This window comes from Periplaneta americana, chromosome 16, assembly GCF_040183065.1.
Source record: "Periplaneta americana isolate PAMFEO1 chromosome 16, P.americana_PAMFEO1_priV1, whole genome shotgun sequence".
NCBI lineage: Eukaryota > Metazoa > Arthropoda > Insecta > Blattodea > Blattidae > Periplaneta > Periplaneta americana.
Window position 1 is genome coordinate 148,243,788 of NC_091132.1, and position 21,638 is coordinate 148,265,425.

Genomic DNA, 21,638 nt, shown 5'->3' on the forward strand with positions numbered 1-21,638 from the left:
TTCTAACTAAACTACCCTAGTCGCAAGGCTCGCAAGAAGCTAGCTGTAACATTTAAAATAAGTAGTTTCCGAGTTATCCCTTTTCGTGAGTTGTGTTCAGTTGAAGTGTTAGTGTGCATTGTGGCTGATATAATAAATAATGAGCGAAATAACAGTTCCTGACACTAATTTACTTGAATTTTTTTAGGACAATTGTATTATCAAGACTGACTTATGAACAAAAGTGTGATCTAAAAAACAAACGACCGACACCCTTGCTATCACTGAAGGACACAACCAAAAGACAGACGCATACTTACGTACTGTATCTATTGACCGTTAATATTGTGATTCCTCTAAGTATGACAGGGAGTGAGCTAATGTTATACGTATACGTGTCTATTTGTTAAGAGATATGTGTAAACCGTGAAATCATATTTTACTACGTATCATTTGAGGTCATCCCTTATTGGTGTTACTTACGATGTTCCAACCAATCTTCGACTGCTGACTTGAAATTGACTACTATTTATTTTAAGACTGTATTTTTGTAATACGTTTTCTCATATTGCATGAAAGACAACTTGAGTTAGCTTCCCCTGCTCAAAATTTCATTCTACGCCACTGACTATAACACACTGGAACTATTATATATATATATATACACAGTAGTCCAGAAGCCTATGTGTTCTAATGCAGGTTATAAAGAGATGAGGGTGTTGGCGGTTCTTTTGTATATTTGGAGAGAGCTGCTTCGGTTGCAACTCTAATGCAGTCTTATGGGACGGTGAAGAAAACCAGTTTTCTGCTGCCAACTACCCTACGTTGAGCTCCAGGAGCTGCCGATCACAGATCCGAAAAGTACACTACAGCTGAAATTCTCGAGCAATTCATGGCTCCTACAGGCAGTAAGATCTCGAATCGAAGGAGAGTGAATTGGAAAAATAAATGAAACAATGAACTAGATTACGTAAAAGCACGTTTTACATTTTTGATTTTACAGGTCCATTTAAATGGCGGTTCTGCAGCTCTGCAGTTCTTATTGTAGAACCACCCCTGGAGCAAGATATATAAAAATGCTTGTATGTACTACAAATTTCAATATTTTTTTTCACGGAATAAAAAATAATGTGTTACCGGACATTTTCGACTTTAAATTAATTAAACATTGCTCTTCTATGTGATAGAGTAACGTGTGTATATGTTACAAAATAGCTTTCAATTCTTTTTTAAAAGACACTCTGATGTATGTTAAATCAATTGCTTATAAGTGTGATCAACTTTTCTTATCACTTTGCTGTACTGTAGCCAAGAGCCAATGTCTACAGCGAGAGAGCGAGAGGGACATGGCGAGTGTGCTATACGAGGGGCGTTTGAGACCAAGATTTCTTTCACTGACCTGACACAGTCTTGGTATTCATCAGTTCTAGCTACTTCTCCCTAAATGTCTAAAGTCCAGGATCATGGCTTCGTGTGCAAGTGCTTCTAAGCTCCAAAGTGGTAAATGTGTGCTCGAAGAAAATTTGACAGAAAAAATGTGGAAGAAGTTTTAAACGCCGACAGTGATTTCGAATACAACTTCAGTGATGAAGACATTGAAGAACCAATAAATGCATCCTGTGACAGTGACGATGACGTGATGCCTGTTGGGTCCAGGGGTGAGGAAACATTATGGAACGAGCGATATGGCAGAAACATGGTACGTCACTCTTTTGCAGATTCTGTTAGTGGGCTTCAATCAGACACGGCTAAATAGTAATAGCCAACCAGTAGACACATTTTTTTCAATTTTTCAGTAATGAGTTGATCAAATTAATAACAGCCGAGACAAATTCCAATCACAACAGGTGAAAGGGGAACTTATCTCAAAGAATAAATTATTACCAAAATGTAGAATTCATTCGTGGAAAGATATTATAAGCGATGACATACTGCATTTCTTTGGCTCCATAATATTTATAGGGATAATTCGCAAGCCTGTCATTGAAATGTATTGGTTTACCGATGAAATACTTGCCACGCCTTTTTTTTTTTTTTTTTTTTTTGAAAATGTATGTCTCAAAATAGAGTCAGGTCAATTTTGAAATTTCTCCAATTCACAAGCCATAACGTCCTGGTCACAAAATTACTATTATAGAAGTCTTATGTTATTGAAGGCCCGACTTGGCTGGAAGCAATTTATTCGGACCAAACGAGCTAGGTTTGGTATAAAAACATATGACTAGCGTGAAAGTGTGTTGTGTATACAGGAAAAGACAGAGACAATATAGGTAATAAAGATTTGGGACTTTCTGGCTCAATAGTGCACTTTGCAGACTCGCTGCTGAGTCAGGGGAGAACTTTATATTTAGACAACTGGTACAATTCACCTAAATTATTCATAGAATTGTTCAGTGGGGGAACTAATGCGTGTGTGGGACAGTACGCACAAATCGAGTTGTTTTACCGAAGCTTATTCGTACAAAAGTCCCCAAAAAGGTAGGAGAAATGGAGGTAAAGCAACTCCCTCCCCTAACATACGTAGTGTGGTGTGATAAGAGGGAGGTGTCAGTTTTATCAAACTGCCATGCCAGGGTAAATATGGCAGAAATAGGGAAGGAGAGACCACAGTTCAAACCTGACATAATTCACGAATACAATATGAATATGGGAGGCGTGGACTTGGCGGACCAAGTGACACAGGCCTATCCATCTATGCGTAAAACAATAAAATGGTACAAGAAATTGTTTTTGCGCATAATGGATATTACTCTATACAACAGCCTCGTCATATGGAAAGTCGTGAATCCAGGGAAAAGATGTCTTACTTAGACTTCCGACTGTCTGTTGCCCGTGCACTAATTCAAAAGCACTACATTGAACGCCCTATACATACAGGTGGGAGAAAGTCATAAAAATCGGCAATTCTTCGCCTAAAAGAAAAATATTTTCCCACACGTATCCCCTACAGACTTACAGAGAAACAAATAAATATGAAACTCGTAAGTGTTTTGTTTGTAAGTCAAAGAGAATCCGCAAAGAAGTGCGTATCATGTGTGCCGCATGTGGCGATGTTCCCCTGTGTTTCGAAATTTATCATACTCGACACAACATTAAGAGGTAAGTTTATATTATAATCACACACAAAAGATATTTATAATAGTTATTTATGGTACTTGTGAGGTAAGTGCATCTTTATTGCACGAGTGGAAAGATCACGCTCACAAGTACCATACGTAATTTTATCCATGACCATAACGAAAAATTATGTTTTATAAAAGAAAATATGTTAAAAATAAGTCCTCATGTAATCACATATCATGGCATGGATTTTAGAATCAATACGTTACTAGGTAGGTCATAATGTAGGAGGCCATGATTAGTAAAGAATGGTATCTAAGGCGTTGGATAAATAACAAATTATAATTAATTATATAATTTTAATATATATTTTTTCACTTTAAACGTGTATTTTCGTCTTTTTGAAGTTTCAGGGATTATTTAGAAGTGTTCACGGAACTAATGTGATTAAAATAATTTCACATTTTACTTCTGTAAACTTAAGAGGAATATTAAAACTTACTTAATCATCGTGTCTGTTCAGCTCAGTTGGCTAACGCATGTTGTTTTAAAATTCTATAAACCCATATAAACCCAACTTCGTAGGTTCAAGTCTCCTCGCATCCCAAAAGGTAAATTGCAAAATTTTAGCAAAATTTTAAAAAGATGCATATTAGATATGGATGTAATGTACAAATTACGACGTAGCAGATAGAGAAAAGAGAAGGAGATTGAGTGTATGTATATTTAAGAAATGGTAATAAAGAAGTAGAGGTAGTGACATTTAGTACGGTAACTAATATATTAACTTCTTGAGTAATAGTTCAATGGAAAAGTATACGTGTGTACCCGGGTACTAGGAAAATACTAATGTACTGTGAGATAAAGTTCAAACTGTGAGGTAAAGTCTTTATCTCACTAGTGAAATAAAGTAATGTTGAATAAAAGCCTACTTTACAAACGCAAAAGTATTTAGTAAAGGCATGTTTTTCGTTATGGTCATGGATAAAATACATTTATGGAGTATTTCCTTATAAAATAATCATTATCGTGCACACTGCTAGTTGTGTAAAAACTACGTCCATCACAGCCAGCGTTCGCGCGCCGATTCCACGTCCGTAACAGCCAAAGGGTTAAGATTATGTTTCTGGAGTGAATCGGATCACCATTTCAAAGGTAAGCAACTATTTTTAATCCTGTTTATAATAACATAAGTTTATTTTGTCCATTTCAATTCTTTTAATTGTATTTCTACCAACGAATATGAAACAAGTAGTTATGATGGTCTGTTCCTACTGTTCTGGTCACCGGTTCGTATCCCCGTGCTATTATTTTATAAATTAATTTTGAAAGTAATTTTCACCACTTACAGTAGAAATATTAGGCTATTTACAGTATAAATGTGTATGAGTCAATACCGGCGCAGACTTCACAAGCTCTATCTCCTCCAGCACCGCCGTCTCCAGAGCCATAGAAACCTCCGCCACACCCGGCGCTACCGCCCCCAGCAAAGATAGTTTCTTTAAATTTTTACAACAATGAAAAACGTAAATGTTGAATATTTTGTGTCCATTACAGACTACGATTGTCTTTCTTTTTTCTTAATTAAATAAATGGGAAATTAAATAATATTTAAAACTGATTTTAATATTATAATACTACTTTCTTCGCAATGCTCTAAAACAGAATTAGTTATTATGACTGCCTTTCATTTGTAAAATATGCCAGTTATGACAAATGCGTAAAATCGTGTTATGCAACAGAGATTACTAAGACTTGTCTTTTGCCACCCATATATTGATAATTGTCACTTATCGGTAGTATCTTTTATCCAAAAGGCACCTCGCCCGTCACTGTTTCTGATGTGTAGGTATATATAGGATGAATCTAACTGAACCAGAGCAAGCTCCTTTCATAGACAGCAGCGTCTTCCTCGGTAGCGTAGTTGGTATATACATATAGCGCTGGCCTTCTATGCTCGAGATTGCGGGTTCGATCCCGGCAGAACAACGGCATTTAAGTGTGTTTAAATGCGACAAGCTCATGTCAGTAGATTTACTGTCATGTAAAAGAACTTCTGCGGGACAAAATTCCGGCACACCGGTGACGCTGTTATAACCTCTGCAATTGCGATCATCGTTAAATAAGCCATAATTTAATTTCTCGGGCAGCTATAGAGTGCTTCAAACACTGGGTAAATACTATTTTTTTTCCTGCTTAACGGTGCTTCATTGAAGAAGAAGTGTAATAAAAGTTTTATTAAATTTAACATGTAGAATCACCTCTTAAATTTTGGTGCATCGGTCCCCTGCCACCCTGTATACTGAAAATACCTACCACTTTGTATGTGGCAGGTTAAACGAAAACAAATCCATTTAGGCCTAATAAACATAACAGGCGAGCGTCGTTAAATAAAACAATTTATTTAATAATCTTTTTAACTTTTTTCGCAAATTAAACCGCTTAGCCATGAATTTAAGGTAGAAATATCAGATTTCTTCACAATTTTGGTAAATAATGTGTTTGCTTCATCTGGAAGCTCATTTCTTCTAGTTTTCAGAAATACATAACTTGTACCCACTATCTCAATTATTTCATAATTATTTGGGTATTTATAATATAAGCGCACTATACTTTCTATAGCTTACGCCATCTCCAGTGTCTGTTTTCCCCTATTTCATATTTTCCAACATTTATTATCCTTCCGATGGACAAAAAGTAAACTTCCAATCGGGCAGAAGACTTCAATGAGATACCAAATTAAAGCTTAAACATGTGGCTATGTTATAAACTCAAAGCTTTTATGTTTAACATAATGCCAAGTTTAAAAGTAGAATTAATCGATCAACTTCAGAAACTATTGCATAATAATAATAATAATAATAATAATAATAATAATAATAATAATAATAATAATACATTCATAGTTCTAAATAAATCTTTGAAAGTAATTCAAGAGCAAACGATTTATAACTGATAATAAATTAATTATTCACTAACAATAACAAAGCTGTATTTGGAAATATAACAGATTTAGGTCAATGACATTTATTTATAACAAGTGCAGGGAAGCTCACGGGCATTTCTAGTTCATCATAAAAAGCGAACCTGTTAATACAAATTAATTTTATTTCCTAGAATATATCTACATATAAGATACAATAATAAATAAATAAATAAATAAATAAATAAATAAAATAAATAAATGAAGTAAGTAAATGAATAAATGAATAACACATAAATAGCCTAAATAAATAAGTAAATTGATTATTACTTTACACTGCCTAGCAATATCCTTACTATTTGCGCCGTTTTCAAGGCGAATAATATTTATTTTGTGAGAAAGACTCTGAGGTGAACGTGTTTATGACATGATGTCTTAGGGCATGCGGGGGCTAGGATTCTCGTCACAACATCAGATCACGTTGTAATGTTTTGCTTCTTTCTTTAGACTCAAACGCATTCTAGAAAATGAAGATTAATTTAGTCCAATGAGGATAGAGATATCGGAGTAAACAACGATGTAGAATATACATTAAATTAGAGGAATTTATTTTAAGTAAACGTTTTATGGTACACTGTATCTTGACACAAGTTTCCACATGAGTGTTGCGAACGCTCAGCTGAGTCCGTAGATTTCAAGCAAAGGAATCTGGACGTCGGATGTAGGCCTATAGCCTGTATCTATGAAGATGCATTGAAGGCTATTTCTTTATAATTAATTAAACGAGAAAGTGGACTAACACATCAGCTTGTGACAATACCAGAGATGTGCGTTATTTTGATCTGAATAGGTAATTAAACTCACACACCAGAAACTACGTGCTATATAATGTCAGATATCTGCTAAATACTTCATTCACCTGCTTTCAGTTCACAGCAAGAACATCAAACACGCAATGGCGCTCCTCAGAGTAAGTTTATGTACGAAATTGAAACTGACGATTCAATAGTGGAGTTATTTACTCGGGCTTTGATGTAATGTTGCAGAAAAATAATTTTTGAGGATTTTTGTTGTCCTGCAGGGAATAGATTTGGATACTTTCATGGAATTACATGTTTTGACGATTCTTCATTCCGAAAATAATACTTAGCATATTCTTAGGCTTTGTGCACCGACTTTTTGTGAACTGCTCCAATGATTTTCTTCCTATTCAGTACTCAAGAGTAAATTTATCACAAGTAATGTTCATTCAAAATTATGTGTACTGAAAATTAATGAACAGTAACATAAGAGGTCTCTTTATACCAAATCGGCTTTAAACACATTTTCTTTTCTTTATTTTTTGCAAAAGGTCATGTAATTAATTTAATATTCAGATGAGATATAGGCCTACGAAAGTTTGTTACAGAAATTTGTTTTGCACAGAAATATTTCTCCAAGGAACAATTTCTTGAAGGAAAATGTTTAGTGATTGAAGTTCCTAATTTATTTAAACAATAACTAATTCTGTTATGAAAATGGTGCAAGAAATACATTTTTTCTGTAAAAATCAATATTATGTAAAAACAATTGTATGATACATTGAAGACTATTACTAATAACATTTCAGAAATTGAATATAATTTAATGAAAAACTTTAAAAGCATTCAACATAACCATTACGGAATAGGAAGACAGAAAGAAGAAAAAATTTAATATTCTATCATAAAAAAAAACAATTTTAGAAATCGCTTGTAACAAATAACTTAAACTCCAAGCAGGATCTTTCGGTGTCGAGCTTATTTTCATACGCCACAAAATTTCTCTCCCAGCATCCGCGTGTCAACAACAGTGATAGAATATCGTTTTACAATTTTCTCTTGAACGGTTTGCTTTCACAGTATTAATGGTTATTCAAGAAGTAAATAATGATTTTATAATTCCAGTACAAACTATCAGTCTTACTAATAAACCGTGTATAATTTTTATACGAGACTTATGCAGAGTTGGGAGAGAAAACGTTACTAATAAACCATGCATAAGCGATGGATGTATAACCAGTGTGTAACTGTACATTATACGAATTGCTTTACTGTAGTTATACACACGAAATCTCCTGTTCGAACGTTCTATACAGAGGAAGAAATGGCAACCTCTCTGTATATCGATAGTCATTTCATGACAATGATTGCCTTGTGACCACAGAACAAGAAATCAAAGAACACAGACTAATTAGAATAATATTGCTGTAGCTGTACTCTTCGATCAAAATATAGTGTGGTAATCGATCAGGCGTATTTGTTCTAGCCATACTTATCGCGGCACACTAGCGCTCATTATCGGATGCAAGAGAGAATCTTAGTTATTCAGTTACTTTTCGTAATAAAATAAGGATGGAACTATGACTTAGTTATATATAGGTTGTATTGTTATACATGACATATATGCTGATTATTAATAAGGAATTTACACACGACTTATAAACGAGCTATTCACTGTAAAAGTATGAGGCAGTTAAATGTCTGTATAAGAATTTTTATTAGTAGGTCTAGGACCGTATTTGTATACCTATACACTAATTCTATGAACTTTACATAATTATATTAGAAAAAGCAACATTGGAAGAAGTTGATATACAAGGATAGCAAATTATTTGTATTAATTTGTGTAAACTTATCTATAGTAATCTCTAGAGACAGCCAAAATACGTGACTCGCGAAATCGCGAAAAACCTAAAAACCAAATAAACATAGTTGAAAACATGGTTCATATAAAAATATCATATAATTACACGTTTCATATCGCAAAACATTCGCGCAAAATCGCAAAAATCCTATGACTCGCGAATTTAGCGTATTTTCTGTTGTTATTCGCGAAAAGACGCAATTTTTCAGCAATTAATAAATACATGATCTAAATTTGGAAATTTTAGAACTTCTGTTTGAAAAATGCACAAGGTTTGGAATGCTGGCGCTTGATGGTGTGAGTTGAAATGGATCGTAAATGGTTTGATGCAACTGAAAGCAGTTTGAAACCTCTCTTTGATCAGTTGCCAACCTTAAAGAATCTATCGCCTGATGTGGCAGTAGGCCTACATGCATACAGTGAACTGATGGACATAGTAGTTAAAAATAGTTCTGGACTTTCAGCACTAGAAGGTTTGCTGTCGTTACGTGAAGATCATAGTGATTTTGTGGACGGAGCACTCCAAGCTGTATGGGTTCCAGTTTCTAATGTTGACTGTGGACGTTTTATTCATTTTTTTTCACAGTTCTCGTGTGTGCTTACAAATAGAAGAACAAACCTTACAATACCAAACTTAGAACTGTTGTCTGCGTACAACTTTAAATGCTAAATAATGTTAAGTGATCTCAGAATTGTTGTCAACGTAAAACTTTGAATATATAATTTATAATTGTCAATTAATTATCTTAAGCAACATAAACAATTTAATAAAACAGTGAAAATTTCAGGTTTACTCAAGAAATTTTCGTTTTCACTCAAGAACTTTTATTCTTTTTACCAAGAATTTTCGGCCCTTTTATTCAAGAATTTTGACTGTCTCTAGTAATGTCACAAGAGGTCTGAGATTTTCCTATAAATTCACAAGCGAAGCGAGTGGATTTATTTGGGTAATCTCAGTCTTCGAAAGACATTTATTATAACTATTTCGCGAATAAAATAAAAACGTAAATAATATATGCCTTAAATTATTGTATACTCGTATTTATGAATACTATTAATCTGTTCAGACATTGTGAAGCCGAAATAGATGAATAACGATTACTGCAACAAAGAAATTGAAAGTTATTCAGTAATGCCAATTGAAAAAAGCGAAGTACAGGTTTAAAAAATGTTAATTACATAACTGCGCTTTTCTTTTGTTATTATAACAGAAATATGTTTTCATTATCTTCTGAAATCATAATTTAATTTAAACATTTTATAGTATAATTACAAATAACATGATTAATACATTAATTAAATAAACAATTGTTACGAAGGAATGTCATTTTCTTAAGATAAAATGGACATGGAATTAGAAGATAAAGATGTAGATGTGTAAGTAGGATTTCGCACTTTATTTGATACAATGGATTCATGCTCATCTATTTACGTGGAAACAGTTGGCGACACTGACTAAACAAAAGAACGATCATGCAATCAATTGATAGTGATAAATCGAGCCACAGAAATTATCGCGATGTAGAACTGTGATTTGTTGGGATTCAAAATTTCATTACACTGCATTGGCCAAAAATGGAATGACGTCATATAAACGAAATAGTCTCCATAAATCTTCTTGAAGAAAGCAAACCTTAAATATTATTAGACATCGTATTTATTTATTTATTTATTTATTTATTTATTTATTTATTTATTTATTTATTTATTTATTTATTTATTTATCATAGCGTCCTCAAATTAGAGGCTGCCATTAGACAAAGCACACAAAACAATACAAGAACAAATAGAAGATGAGAGCTAAAAGAGTAAGAAAAAAGGCAAACAAATACACAAACAAACACATTTATTTTTAGCTTTCAGGTGTCTTCGCTGCCCTGGTTGCTGCAGTTCTTGCTCAGGACCATCACCATCAACTGCCTGTTGCAGAGCACCACGTGGAAGAACACCACTATGTGAGTAGCTGACATTACCTCTCTACTGCAGTATATACAACACATCCAAAATTACATTACAATTCTTATCATAATATACTCTATGTGCTATTAAACTATTACTGAAAGCAGGTACAAATAGTATACTTTATTTATACTATTTTTTTATTGACATATTAAGAGCTTAACCATATTTTTTACGTGCAAATGCCTTACTTTATACATTACAGCGTTTCCACATGTAAAAATAATACAGGGACATCACTTTATTTTTACCAACATTTTTAACATTAACCTGGCTATACTCGGAAACTCTGTTGCCCCTTCCATTACAGGAGTTTGATGTTACTAGTGCAATATGTAAACAAATCAGTTTACTAGGTATAGGAGGAGAGAAAAGTAGTGTATCCATTTATGTTGTAGGGAAATACGATATTACGATTTTCAGTTTGATTATCACTTTTAAGGAATTTATCAAAATACAGTAGAGTAGTAACATTTTTCTTTTTCAAAAACTCAACTTTTCAGGCGGCTATGTTCGTTATGTAATGTCTACTTTATTTAACATATTAATTATTGGTGTTAACATACAATATAGAGAGTGCATTTAAATTGAGGGGGTCATAAGTAAAGGGCTGTAAGTGCACTTAAGTTACTTTTGAGAAAATGGGGTTTAAATATTTAAGCTTTCGTAAAATCGGTGAAATTTTTATTTAAATTTTAATGTGTGATGCGATTAAAATATCCCTAAAATATCACTAAAATTTTAGATACCGGTACTTTAGCTTACACTGGATGCACTTAACTCATGTTATTACAAATGTCACTAGCATTCCTTTGCTTCTAGCCACCTCAATTCAAAATAAGCTAATCTGAATTTTTAAATAAATCGCTGAAAATGGTTGCCGTTCATTACAATGCAGGCTTCAATTCTTTAATGCATATTATTAAAAACATTTTGAAGCATATTCTCTGAAATTGAATTTATCGTTTCTTGAATATAATTTTTAGTACGATATTATTAATATAGGTTCTTTCTTCTATAGAAAACGCAACCATGTTTCTGAAATACACTATACTCTGCAGTGTTTACTTCAGTGCTTGAAGACTTCGAATGCAACAGCGGCCGTAAGTTTGTGTGTCTGACGGGAGCAAGGACATTAGTGAAGGGTTGGGACTGAAGTACATTCAGAAATGCAGGTACAATAAAAATGCAAGTAAAAATAAAATGATGTCCCTGCATTAATTTACACTATAACTATATTACACCGCACGAAACAGGCCATAAAGAAATAACAGTTGGCTATCAGTGTTTATGAATTATTGTTAATATGAAATAATATTCAGTATTTTATTATTATTATTATTATTATTATTATTACTATTATTATTATTATTTGTACTGATATATCATCATGTAGCTTCCAAGAAATTGGGTCATAGATTGACCCATTCCGTTATCATAGTAAAGGTCAAGAAGTCTCTTCAGTAGTCATCCAGGGTTCCTTGTACTGATACATATAGCAAATTACTTATTTAATACTTCCTACCATTGTAGGTTGCCTAAAAATTATGAAATAACAAGGAATACAGTTTCATATAGAAGAATTCTGATACATTTTGATAAACATGAAAAATAATAATTTATATTTTAAATATCAAACTAAAAATTAGAAATAACTAACTCAAATATTCGACATTTGAAAGAAGTACTGAAAAAATAGTAATAATTTTATTATTGTCACAAATTTCGAACGACCTCTTTATGTCTAACAGAGCTATGGTTTTCAGGTTCTGAAAGTCTAGGTGGGAAAAAAATCCCAATTATTTTATGTTTGTAAGTACTAAGAAAAACTTGGTACAAATTTCTATTACTAGAAATAATTCAATTTGAAGCTATAAAAACAGGATTCCAAGAAACGCTGAGGTAATATACCTGACAACGAATTAAAGTTACAATTTTGTTAATTTCGGTGTCCATGAAATAACATTCAATAGAAAGTATGAGTTTGAATAACATGAATGTAATTTTATAGCTAATCGTTCATTAAAGTATTTCACAAACTGTCTATACAACAAGAAAAAATTATCTCATCATAAATATTGCCTCAAATTTATACTGTAAACAGAATTTGGATAATGCAGTAAATATCTCAAAATATCTCAACCCAAAATCTAGCACAGTTTCGTTCTTCCTAGAAATTTCTTTGTTACCTTATACTCTGAAACCAGAAAAATGATATATTTATAACTGGCGCAAATTTTGAATTAAATAATAAAACGTATTATATGAACGCTAAATTATTTTTTGAATATAATTTATTACAGGCACACCCAAAGTACGAGTTCAAGTACGGAGTGAAGGATCCACACACTCACGACATCAAGGAACAGGCTGAGAAACGAGATGGCCACAAAGTCGAGAGTCACTACATGTTGGTGGAACCTGACGGAACTATCCGTACTGTACAGTACACCGCTGACAAACACACCGGATTCCACGCTCACGTACAGAGGTCTGGACACGCCGTGCACCCTACACATTAGAAGAATATAGCATTAAGATGAAGACTTCTGAGAGCCGTTGAAGTCACCAAGGAACTTGATTAAATTGTGAGAAAGAATTGGAAATGCAAGGAAAATAGTTGTGTTGTTATTAAGTACTACTACTCTATATCTTATTTGTTGTAGTTCATAGCTTTGATGTCCATCTTAAATCTAAGCTATTTTACTGAATAAATCGAGGACGATTCGAAAATGAAAAGGCACAAATTCTTCTAATCCCTTGGTACCAAAACGATATAATTTTGTTTCAAACAATTGATGAATTAAGATTTTGTAAATACTGAGTTCGTTAGTTTGACTAAATGTTGAATTTTAGATGTAAACTTACTTGTTACAAGATATAGTAGTAATATTCATGAAAATTCAACTAACGAAGTTTATAATGTGTAACAGAATTGCTAAATAGAGGGAATCTTTTAATTTGTAAAATTCATTTATCCCTTATCTTTTCTTTCCCTTATCTTATTTCGTTCAATTGTTTTGCAATTAATAAAAAGTTGTTGAAATAATGTACGAAGATTTTTATTAACTTTTATTCAAATAAAGTATTTAATTTTTTCAATTTTTTTTAACATTACGTAATAAGAGAATGTCCTTCACAACCATTCTATTCACTATATAATCATTTATGTTTCTCTCTTTATGTGATTCTCTTCCAGTTTATATAGATGTTCTGTTTCAATAATTTAAACTAGTAGTAGAGCGAAGGACACACCTTCAAAATTAAGAAGATACTTGATTTTAAAATAAATAATTTACTATATTAAAAGGATCTTTATTTGAATCGGTCGGAAGTAAAAGACATTAAGTCATCTTAGGTAGCTCTTCAAGGAAGAGAAAAATATGTTATCATAATGAATAGGTGTCGATTAGGTCCTGTTCATCTCTTAAAGGTGTGCCTGATCTCTACATATTAGTCATGGTCGATCTATATCCCTTTTTCCTACTGGTTGTTCCTTCCATGAACATTTCGATATGCATTTCGAAGTCTTCTTTCTAGTGCACTATCAGCTTATGTTTGTAAACTTGTATTTATTCTATATTATTATTCACTTTACACTTTTATCGAATTCTGGTATTATTTCTTACTGAGAAACTGGGTCCCATATTTAATTTCATTTTAAAACGTAAAAAGGTACAAATAATTCGTCATCTCATGAAACCAAATGCAAGCGTGCGCATCTTACAGTAAAAAACTTCTGGTGGGGGTAAATGAGTTAACTAGCTATGAGTGGAAACGTAGCATGGGCGGAAAGCTTCTCAGTCAACTGTTTGCTTCCTCTTACGCGCAGGTAGGTATCACGAGATAACGAATGGCCTATATTGATGAAAAACATGTCTGCTATAACAGTACATCTCCTATATTTATTCATGTTGATATATACATATACGTACATAATTTGAAAGTATCTCAGTAAATTCTCAATGCTTTAAGGAGATTTGGTGTTAAGCTATGCGAAAGTTGTAATATACCAATATATATATATATATATATATATATATATATATATATATATATATATATAGGGTGTAAGGGTTATAAATTACGTCCTTTCCACCGTCGTCGGGGACGGTCTACAGGATCAAAAAATGTCCATACAACATAGGGTGAATACTTGATAGTTTTCCTAGAAAAAAATATTTCCTCTCTTATTTTATTTCCGTTATACTGCTTATATCGTTAGTAAAATTACGAAAACAATTACATCAGTAGGTATATCTAGGAAAAAGTTAATATAAGTTTAAATACATATTTGTGTGTTCTATTACTTTTTCGTGAAATTAAATAAAAATGCATGCTTAAATTTGTTAATATTCTGGCGTGAGAGATGTGGCAACGTGTTCAACAGGCAGCATTCTGCACAGACGTAGCCTATGTAGGAGTCAGCTGAGTTGAAGTTCCCTGTCCATAGGTCTACTGCAGAGCGGATAGCAGTTCAGTACAGGGTATTCGATAAACAACTTACAATGTCATTTACAGTTTAGGAATATCATGTTATTAGTTTATGGAGAAAGTCGTCGTAATTCAAGTGAGACAGAAGGATATCCGGTCAACATTTTCCTCAAGGTAGTTTACCTAATCGGCGAACTTTTGTAGCAGGTACTCAACGATTTTTAATAACTAGGAGTCTCTTAACCCGTTTCGACAATCACACGATCAGAAATTTGTTTAATAATGACGGAAGAGGGAGAGTTTAAAATTTTGCATTAGGAAAAAAGTTCTTGTGATTTTGTGCAGAAAACCACAAAAAAATGGAGCAATATTGTTACATAAAATTTAAATTTACCATAATGTTCTATTAATGAGATTAAAAGTTTGTATTTGCTGCTCGTTTTATGTAAACAGTCTTACCATGGCCCACTCCTGCATTAGAACAGAGCATCTATTTTGTATCGGTATGTCTATGCCCGCTTGAGCTGTACGTATACTTTATAAACCTCCCCCTCCACATCCAGCAACGTTGCAAAACGTCTAATATTGTAAAATTTAATAATAATTAGTTAAATATTGCAATCAGAAAAAAATTTTAAGAACATTTTTTTCTTCCTTATGACATGAATAATCATCAGGTAAAATAATGACACTTATACCCCTTACACCCTGCGCGCGCAAGCACGCACACACAATTTATGTTGTCATAGATTCTAATAGTCTCAGCTACATGACTTTCTTCTTTAGTATATCCTTTCTTCTCTTTAAATATGTGCTATAAAGTCTGTAGGTATGTTGTTTGTTGTTTTACTCGTAAAAAATAACGCTGGTAAGTTTTCGTTGATATTCAGTACATGCACAAGCATTGCTACCATTTTCTCTTTTTGTACACTTCGGATTTCAAAGTAATGTTAATAACATACACTTAGAAGTAATAGAAGGCACCGATGATAGAAAGGAAGGGTTCCTATAAATTCTATGGTGTAAGACATATTTTATTTTTTAATAATTTAGAAATATATTTTTCTCTCATAATTAAATATAGGTCAGAATTATTTTAGTATATAGGTATTTCAATAAAACTGATAGGGTAGCACTATTTCACATCTAGTAAGATAGTCTGAAAATTTTGTAAATCTAGCTCAAATAACTTGTTTCAATGCATATTAATATCTTCGAAAATGTAGGTTTCGGAAAACAGCTTTTAAAGTTGAATGTATGAGTAAATCACTAATCATTAAGGCGCACCAATTTGAATAAGAACATTTATTGAATAAAATATTCCCGGATTATAATTATGTAGTTATTATATGCAGTATACATAAAACTGATAAGAAAATAATGCTGTTTAATATAATAAAATAATATAAGTGCAAGCTGCAGTTTTGGACGGGTTGCGGCTGGAATATTTTTATCTTGAACCAAGAAACTTTCCCCAAGCCCTAAACATTTCTGTCTTGCAGTCCACAACACGCTCTTCACCCTTTAAGTGACCCAAAGTGTATCTTTATTGGTTGGTTTTTTCTCTATTTTCATGTTTACCCCATTTATCAAAATAGAAGACTGTCCTGTGGACGCCGCAAAAGATTTAATTGTGTGTAGGCGATGGTTGTCACACCAAAACATGACATGAAGGCTTTAAAACAAACTTAATTTCTTCAATTGTCTCATCTCTTGCAACACAAATCTTGTAATCATACGAAAATTCATTCAATCTTGCTTTCTGCTCTGTTTGTCGAGGTCCTCATCTTTTTACAGGAATTACAACAATCATACCGGCTAAGTAAGAATTTTGAGCATTTCTGTAATTCAATCTATTGAAATACTTAATAAGATTCCTTCTATGACTTTTATATGACGTGTTTGAAACATTACAAACGTTTAAAACCACAATTATCACTCATTTCGTAACTACAGTCTCTTATTTTCTTCGATGCTTGTGCAATTTTGCCCAACTCTTTTCGTTTTTTGGTAGAATAACCAATATTCATGTAAAAATCCTCGTCACTCACATTCTACCCATAATAAAAATGAAATACACGTGAACAAAGCCATCGGCGTAGTTCAGTGGGCTGAGGTGCTTGCCTGCTGGTCTGAAGTTGCGCTCGGGCATAGGCCTAGGTATTTTCCCCTTTGAGCTGATTACCTGTTTGGATTTTTTCGAGGTTTTTCCCAACCGTAAGGTAAATGTCAGGTAATCTATAGCGAATTCTCGGCCTCATCTCTCCAAATACCATATTGCTCATCACCAATCCCATCGACGCTAAATAACCTAGTAGTTGATACATCATCGTAAAAAATTACCAAGTAAAAAACACGAGAACAGCACCAAACTGAACATTGGTAATGCAACTGTAAACGTTATGCCGTCGCTAGGGAACATCGGCGCTTGCGCAGTACACACCAGACGATTCTGTTCATTTTTACATAGGCTAGTTCTGCGTGGACTCTATTCACTCTTTCTCTGCATACGATTTCTTCATTGCTCGATATAATGGACACCGTTCATTTTAACGCTGTGATTCTTCATGTATTTGTACTTCTTTTATAAAGCAATGAGATGGCAGCAATAACTTCATTTTGAATATTTTATGACTGTGTTCGTTTTTTCTCTGTACCCTTCAAATGTCATCTATGTGTGTTGAAAAATTTGGGTAAAACAAGCTTCTGTATGCTACAATTTAGCGACACAACAAAGTCTTATTGTAACATAACCTCACATTACAATGAGAAAGAAATTCGCAGGTGGCATGACGTAAAAAAGTCATCCTACAGTCGTATTACTCTATGTACTTTTCAGGTACTCTGCCATCTAGTGTTGGTTATCGCAAGCTCATTTCTCGACACTAGCGACGCACAGCGTCCGTTATTTTCCACATGTGTCCATATTTAATACACGCTTGGCTAATCTGTTTTACATATATATATATATATATATATATATATATATATATATATATGATCTAGGGCATAACTAAGCCAGGAGATAATGGGTTATGATGGCCAGTACTCTTTCCCACTCCATTGCAGATATCGCTGAATAGTAACATAAGCTTACTGGACTAATCAGACTTTAGATCAAGGATGGGCATCGTGCCTCACTTGAGAATTAGTGCCTCGCTGACCTTCACAGAGCTTATCGCTCTGAGTGACATCATCTTCACAGTATCCGTTCCCCCCTCACGTAGCTCCTAGGCGTGGGCAGGTTCTATATCAGTTTCATAAGCAATATCAGTGGTGGCACAATGGCATTATCAAAGCAGTGTGTACGCGTTAGAAAACGATTATTTCATGAGAAATGGGAGGAAAAGTTTTTTTGCTGTTTAGAAGGGGAGAACATACGATGTATGTTATGCTCGAAAATCCTATTAGGCATTAATAAATTTAATATACAACGACATTACTCCTTATGTCATAAAGAACATGCCGAATTATAAGGTAAGACAAATTAAATGTTATTTTTTCGTACTATTCCGAAGAAAAATTATGATCTTAACATTTGCATAGTAGGCTATACTAAATACGACATTATACCTTAAACACGCTGCATTAAAAGGTACGAGGAATTAAATGTTGTTTGTACGTATTATTTCCAAAATAAATTTTTTTAAAATATATCAAATGTGCGTAGAAAACGAAATATGATTTTCTGAAATTATTTTAGGTCGAGAACGTGCAAATCTATAAATAATCTTGATAAACGGCAGAATATTCAAGAAAATAAACGTAGACAACGTGATGGAATATTATTGGCTAGTTACGCAATTTCTCGCCTGTGATTTAAATCAATTCAATGATGGAGAAATAGTAAAGGCGTTTATGATTAAAGCTGCCGAATTAATTTGCCAAATTGAATAAAAGTTAACCAACGTTAACCAAGCGCTTTCCTAATAATTCGCCACTGACCGCCTTAGCGATTACGATAAGATGACGCAGGTCACAGCAGTTTATATTTCCCATCCTACTCTGCAGTCTCCTCTCCTAGTAAACAAACTATTTCAAATCGAGTGCCTCACGTAACCGAAAATTGTGCCCATGTATGCTTTAGAAGTTTAGATGATATTATCATTTATAATATTTCGCAAGTTAGCCATTTCACAAATGTAATAGGCCTAATTATTATAATGTAATGTAAACCGAATACGAGAAATCAAATATTTAGCATTACACTCAAGTATTTAGTACGTATGGGCGAATCCAGAAATGCATATATACGTAGAGTGTTAGCTGGGAGGCCGGAGGGAAAAACGACCTTTGGGGAGACCGAGACGTAGATGGGAGGATAATATTCAAACGGATTTGAGGGAGGTGAGATGTAATGATAGAGATCTTGCACTGGGTAGGGTGATGGAGGGCTTATGTGAGAGCGTCAATGAACCTCCGAGTTCTTTAAAAGCCATTTGTAATAAGTAACACACAAGTATTTTATTTTTATGTGTTTTCAGAATATTTATTGTATTGAAATATTAAATACTAAATAATGTTTTTTACAGTTATCAACTTTGTGAATCATGAGAAAATTAAAAATTAAAGTGCAAAAAATTAATATATTTTATGCTCGACCATGCCGAAATGTAGTAATTATACACCTGGGAGCAGTCCTTTAATGCAAGTCATTTTTTTTTTCAAATTCAAATTCAAATTTATTTACAATTTACATTTGAAATGAATACATATGATTATATACCCGAAATGAGCATATGCTCGTGCTCGGGTACAGTCCAGTAGTCTACATAAATTTTACAGAGATCAAATAATAATCCTGATGATAGAAATAACAGTAACAATAATAATAATAATAATAATAATAATAATAATAATAATAATAATAATAATCGTGGCAGAAATGATACAAAGATTGTAATACAAAATAATTCATTAATAATAATATTATTAATAATAATATTAATAGTAATAATAATAATAATAATAATAATAATAATAATAATAAAGTATTAAAGTACACATATTCATTAAAGTTCAGGTTTTCGATTATTCTCGGATATGCAATCAAAAGACAACGAGGGAAACGTCACGGAGGTTGGAAATCCAATACTGTCGCAGAAGGTTATGTTCTGTTACTATAATAATTAGCGTTAATTGTAAATAATATTCAAATAAATTCAATTTGTCATCTCGTTTTTCAATTCTAAATCAATTTCTAGGTTAATGAATTTAAATACTATTATAGTCACAATCATGCCATGGTATGAAAGAAAAATTTCACAACCTCAAGCGGGATTCGAACCTGCGACTTCCTGTACTCCGGCCAGGCGCTCTACCACTGAGCTATCGAGATCGTCTGACGCCAAAGGCTTGGTAGAGCGCCTGACCGGAGTACAGGAAGTCGCAGGTTCGAATCCCGCTCGAGGTTGTGAAATTTTTCTTTCATACCATGGCATGATTGCGACTATAATAGTATTTAAATTCATTAATATGTCACATCAACGGACGTTTATACGTCACCAACATCGTAAGATGAAGATTAAATTTCCAGGTTATATCAAAATTAGTTCATGTTACATTACATCAAGGTCAGTGACATTATTTTTCCTCGGAAAAATCAATACTTTCGCATCTGAGCACATCTCACAATTTAAGAGCTATGAACAAGGTCACTTCCGATCTTCTGTCAGATACAAATAAAATGAATACTTCTGACTAATTTCAAGTTAGAAATATAGTCGAGCATAAAAAGTCGTATGAAACTTGCCTATAATGGTAATTAAGACGCTCGTATGAAAATTATGAAACTCGCTTGCGCTCGTTTCATAAACAAATATACTTGCGTCTTAATTACTATCATTATAGGCTCGTTGCATAATGTTTCCTACTATTTACTGTGTGTAGAAAATGTACAGGTTATTATAGCATGAACGGCTTAGCTTAACAAAACAAATAACACAATAAGTATGACTAAAAAAATCGTTTTATAAATAAAATTAGGCACTCAACACTATTCTGATTCTATACGGTGAGTTTCGTTCAGTTTAAATTTGTTTATGTGTCTGTATTATTTCAAGCCATCAACAATTAGCCTAAATACAACCGATGGATTTGCACCATTAAAGTAGTTGGTCCACATATAAGTTACACATCGCGCAAACGGTAAAATGTATTGATTTCGACTCGGATGAAGGTAGGTAGAAATTATAAACAAATAAAACATTCAATGTAATGAGAAGCACTGCCATTAATGTGTTTGTAGAGAAACGCCACACGCCTAGCCCTTCGTTACTCGCGTTAAATTTCATAACACCAGTAGACCTACTCATCTGGATTACAATGGTAATCCACATTTGGTTTTGCTTACAGACATGGTTTAAACATTGCAATTACATTTAAATGTTAAGAAATATATTCTTTTCCGTTATTGCAGTAATGAGAATGGTGATGTTACGCATAACGGAACGTATTTAATATAAATAATAATATTTAAATATATACTGTAATATACAAATTGCATTCAAGTGACATGTTCGCATAATGTTTTCACACTGAACGTGTCTGTCAGTCATAATTTATTGTTGCACCATAGTTATGAATTAGTTCACTATCGTACAGGGTTGCCAGATAAAGG

At 33.1% G+C, this 21,638-nt stretch overlaps 1 protein-coding gene across 5 annotated transcripts; it reads left to right on the forward strand.

Moving 5' to 3' along the window:
- The first annotated feature begins 1,008 nt into the window (after positions 1–1,008).
- LOC138691295 (cuticle protein 19-like) lies at positions 1,009–13,687 on the forward strand. 5 transcript variants are annotated; one of them, XM_069813136.1, is made up of 4 exons: positions 1,009–1,678; positions 10,483–10,581; positions 11,607–11,688; positions 12,889–13,687. In XM_069813136.1, the coding sequence occupies exons 1-4, from the start codon at positions 1,665–1,667 to the stop codon at positions 13,105–13,107; spliced, it is 414 nt and encodes a 137-aa protein (XP_069669237.1). In that variant the 5' UTR covers positions 1,009–1,664; the 3' UTR covers positions 13,108–13,687. The 5 variants fall into 5 exon arrangements, 4 of the variants coding, with proteins under 4 accessions (XP_069669237.1, XP_069669234.1, XP_069669236.1 ...); XM_069813135.1 differs by lacking the exon at positions 1,009–1,678 and adding an exon at positions 2,901–3,078; XM_069813133.1 differs by lacking the exon at positions 11,607–11,688.
- Positions 13,688–21,638: the final 7,951 nt, after the last annotated feature.

Bases quoted from the DNA above. Each gene is read 5' to 3' on its own strand.
- LOC138691295 (XM_069813132.1), top strand. From the start codon at position 8,934: ATGGATCGTAAATGGTTTGATGCAACTGAAAGCAGTTTGAAACCTCTC. The intron at 9,156-10,482 runs GTATGGGTTCCA...ATTTATTTTTAG, and splicing joins TGGACGGAGCACTCCAAGCT to CTTTCAGGTGTCTTCGCTGC. The intron at 10,582-12,888 runs GTGAGTAGCTGA...AATTTATTACAG, and splicing joins ACGTGGAAGAACACCACTAT to GCACACCCAAAGTACGAGTT.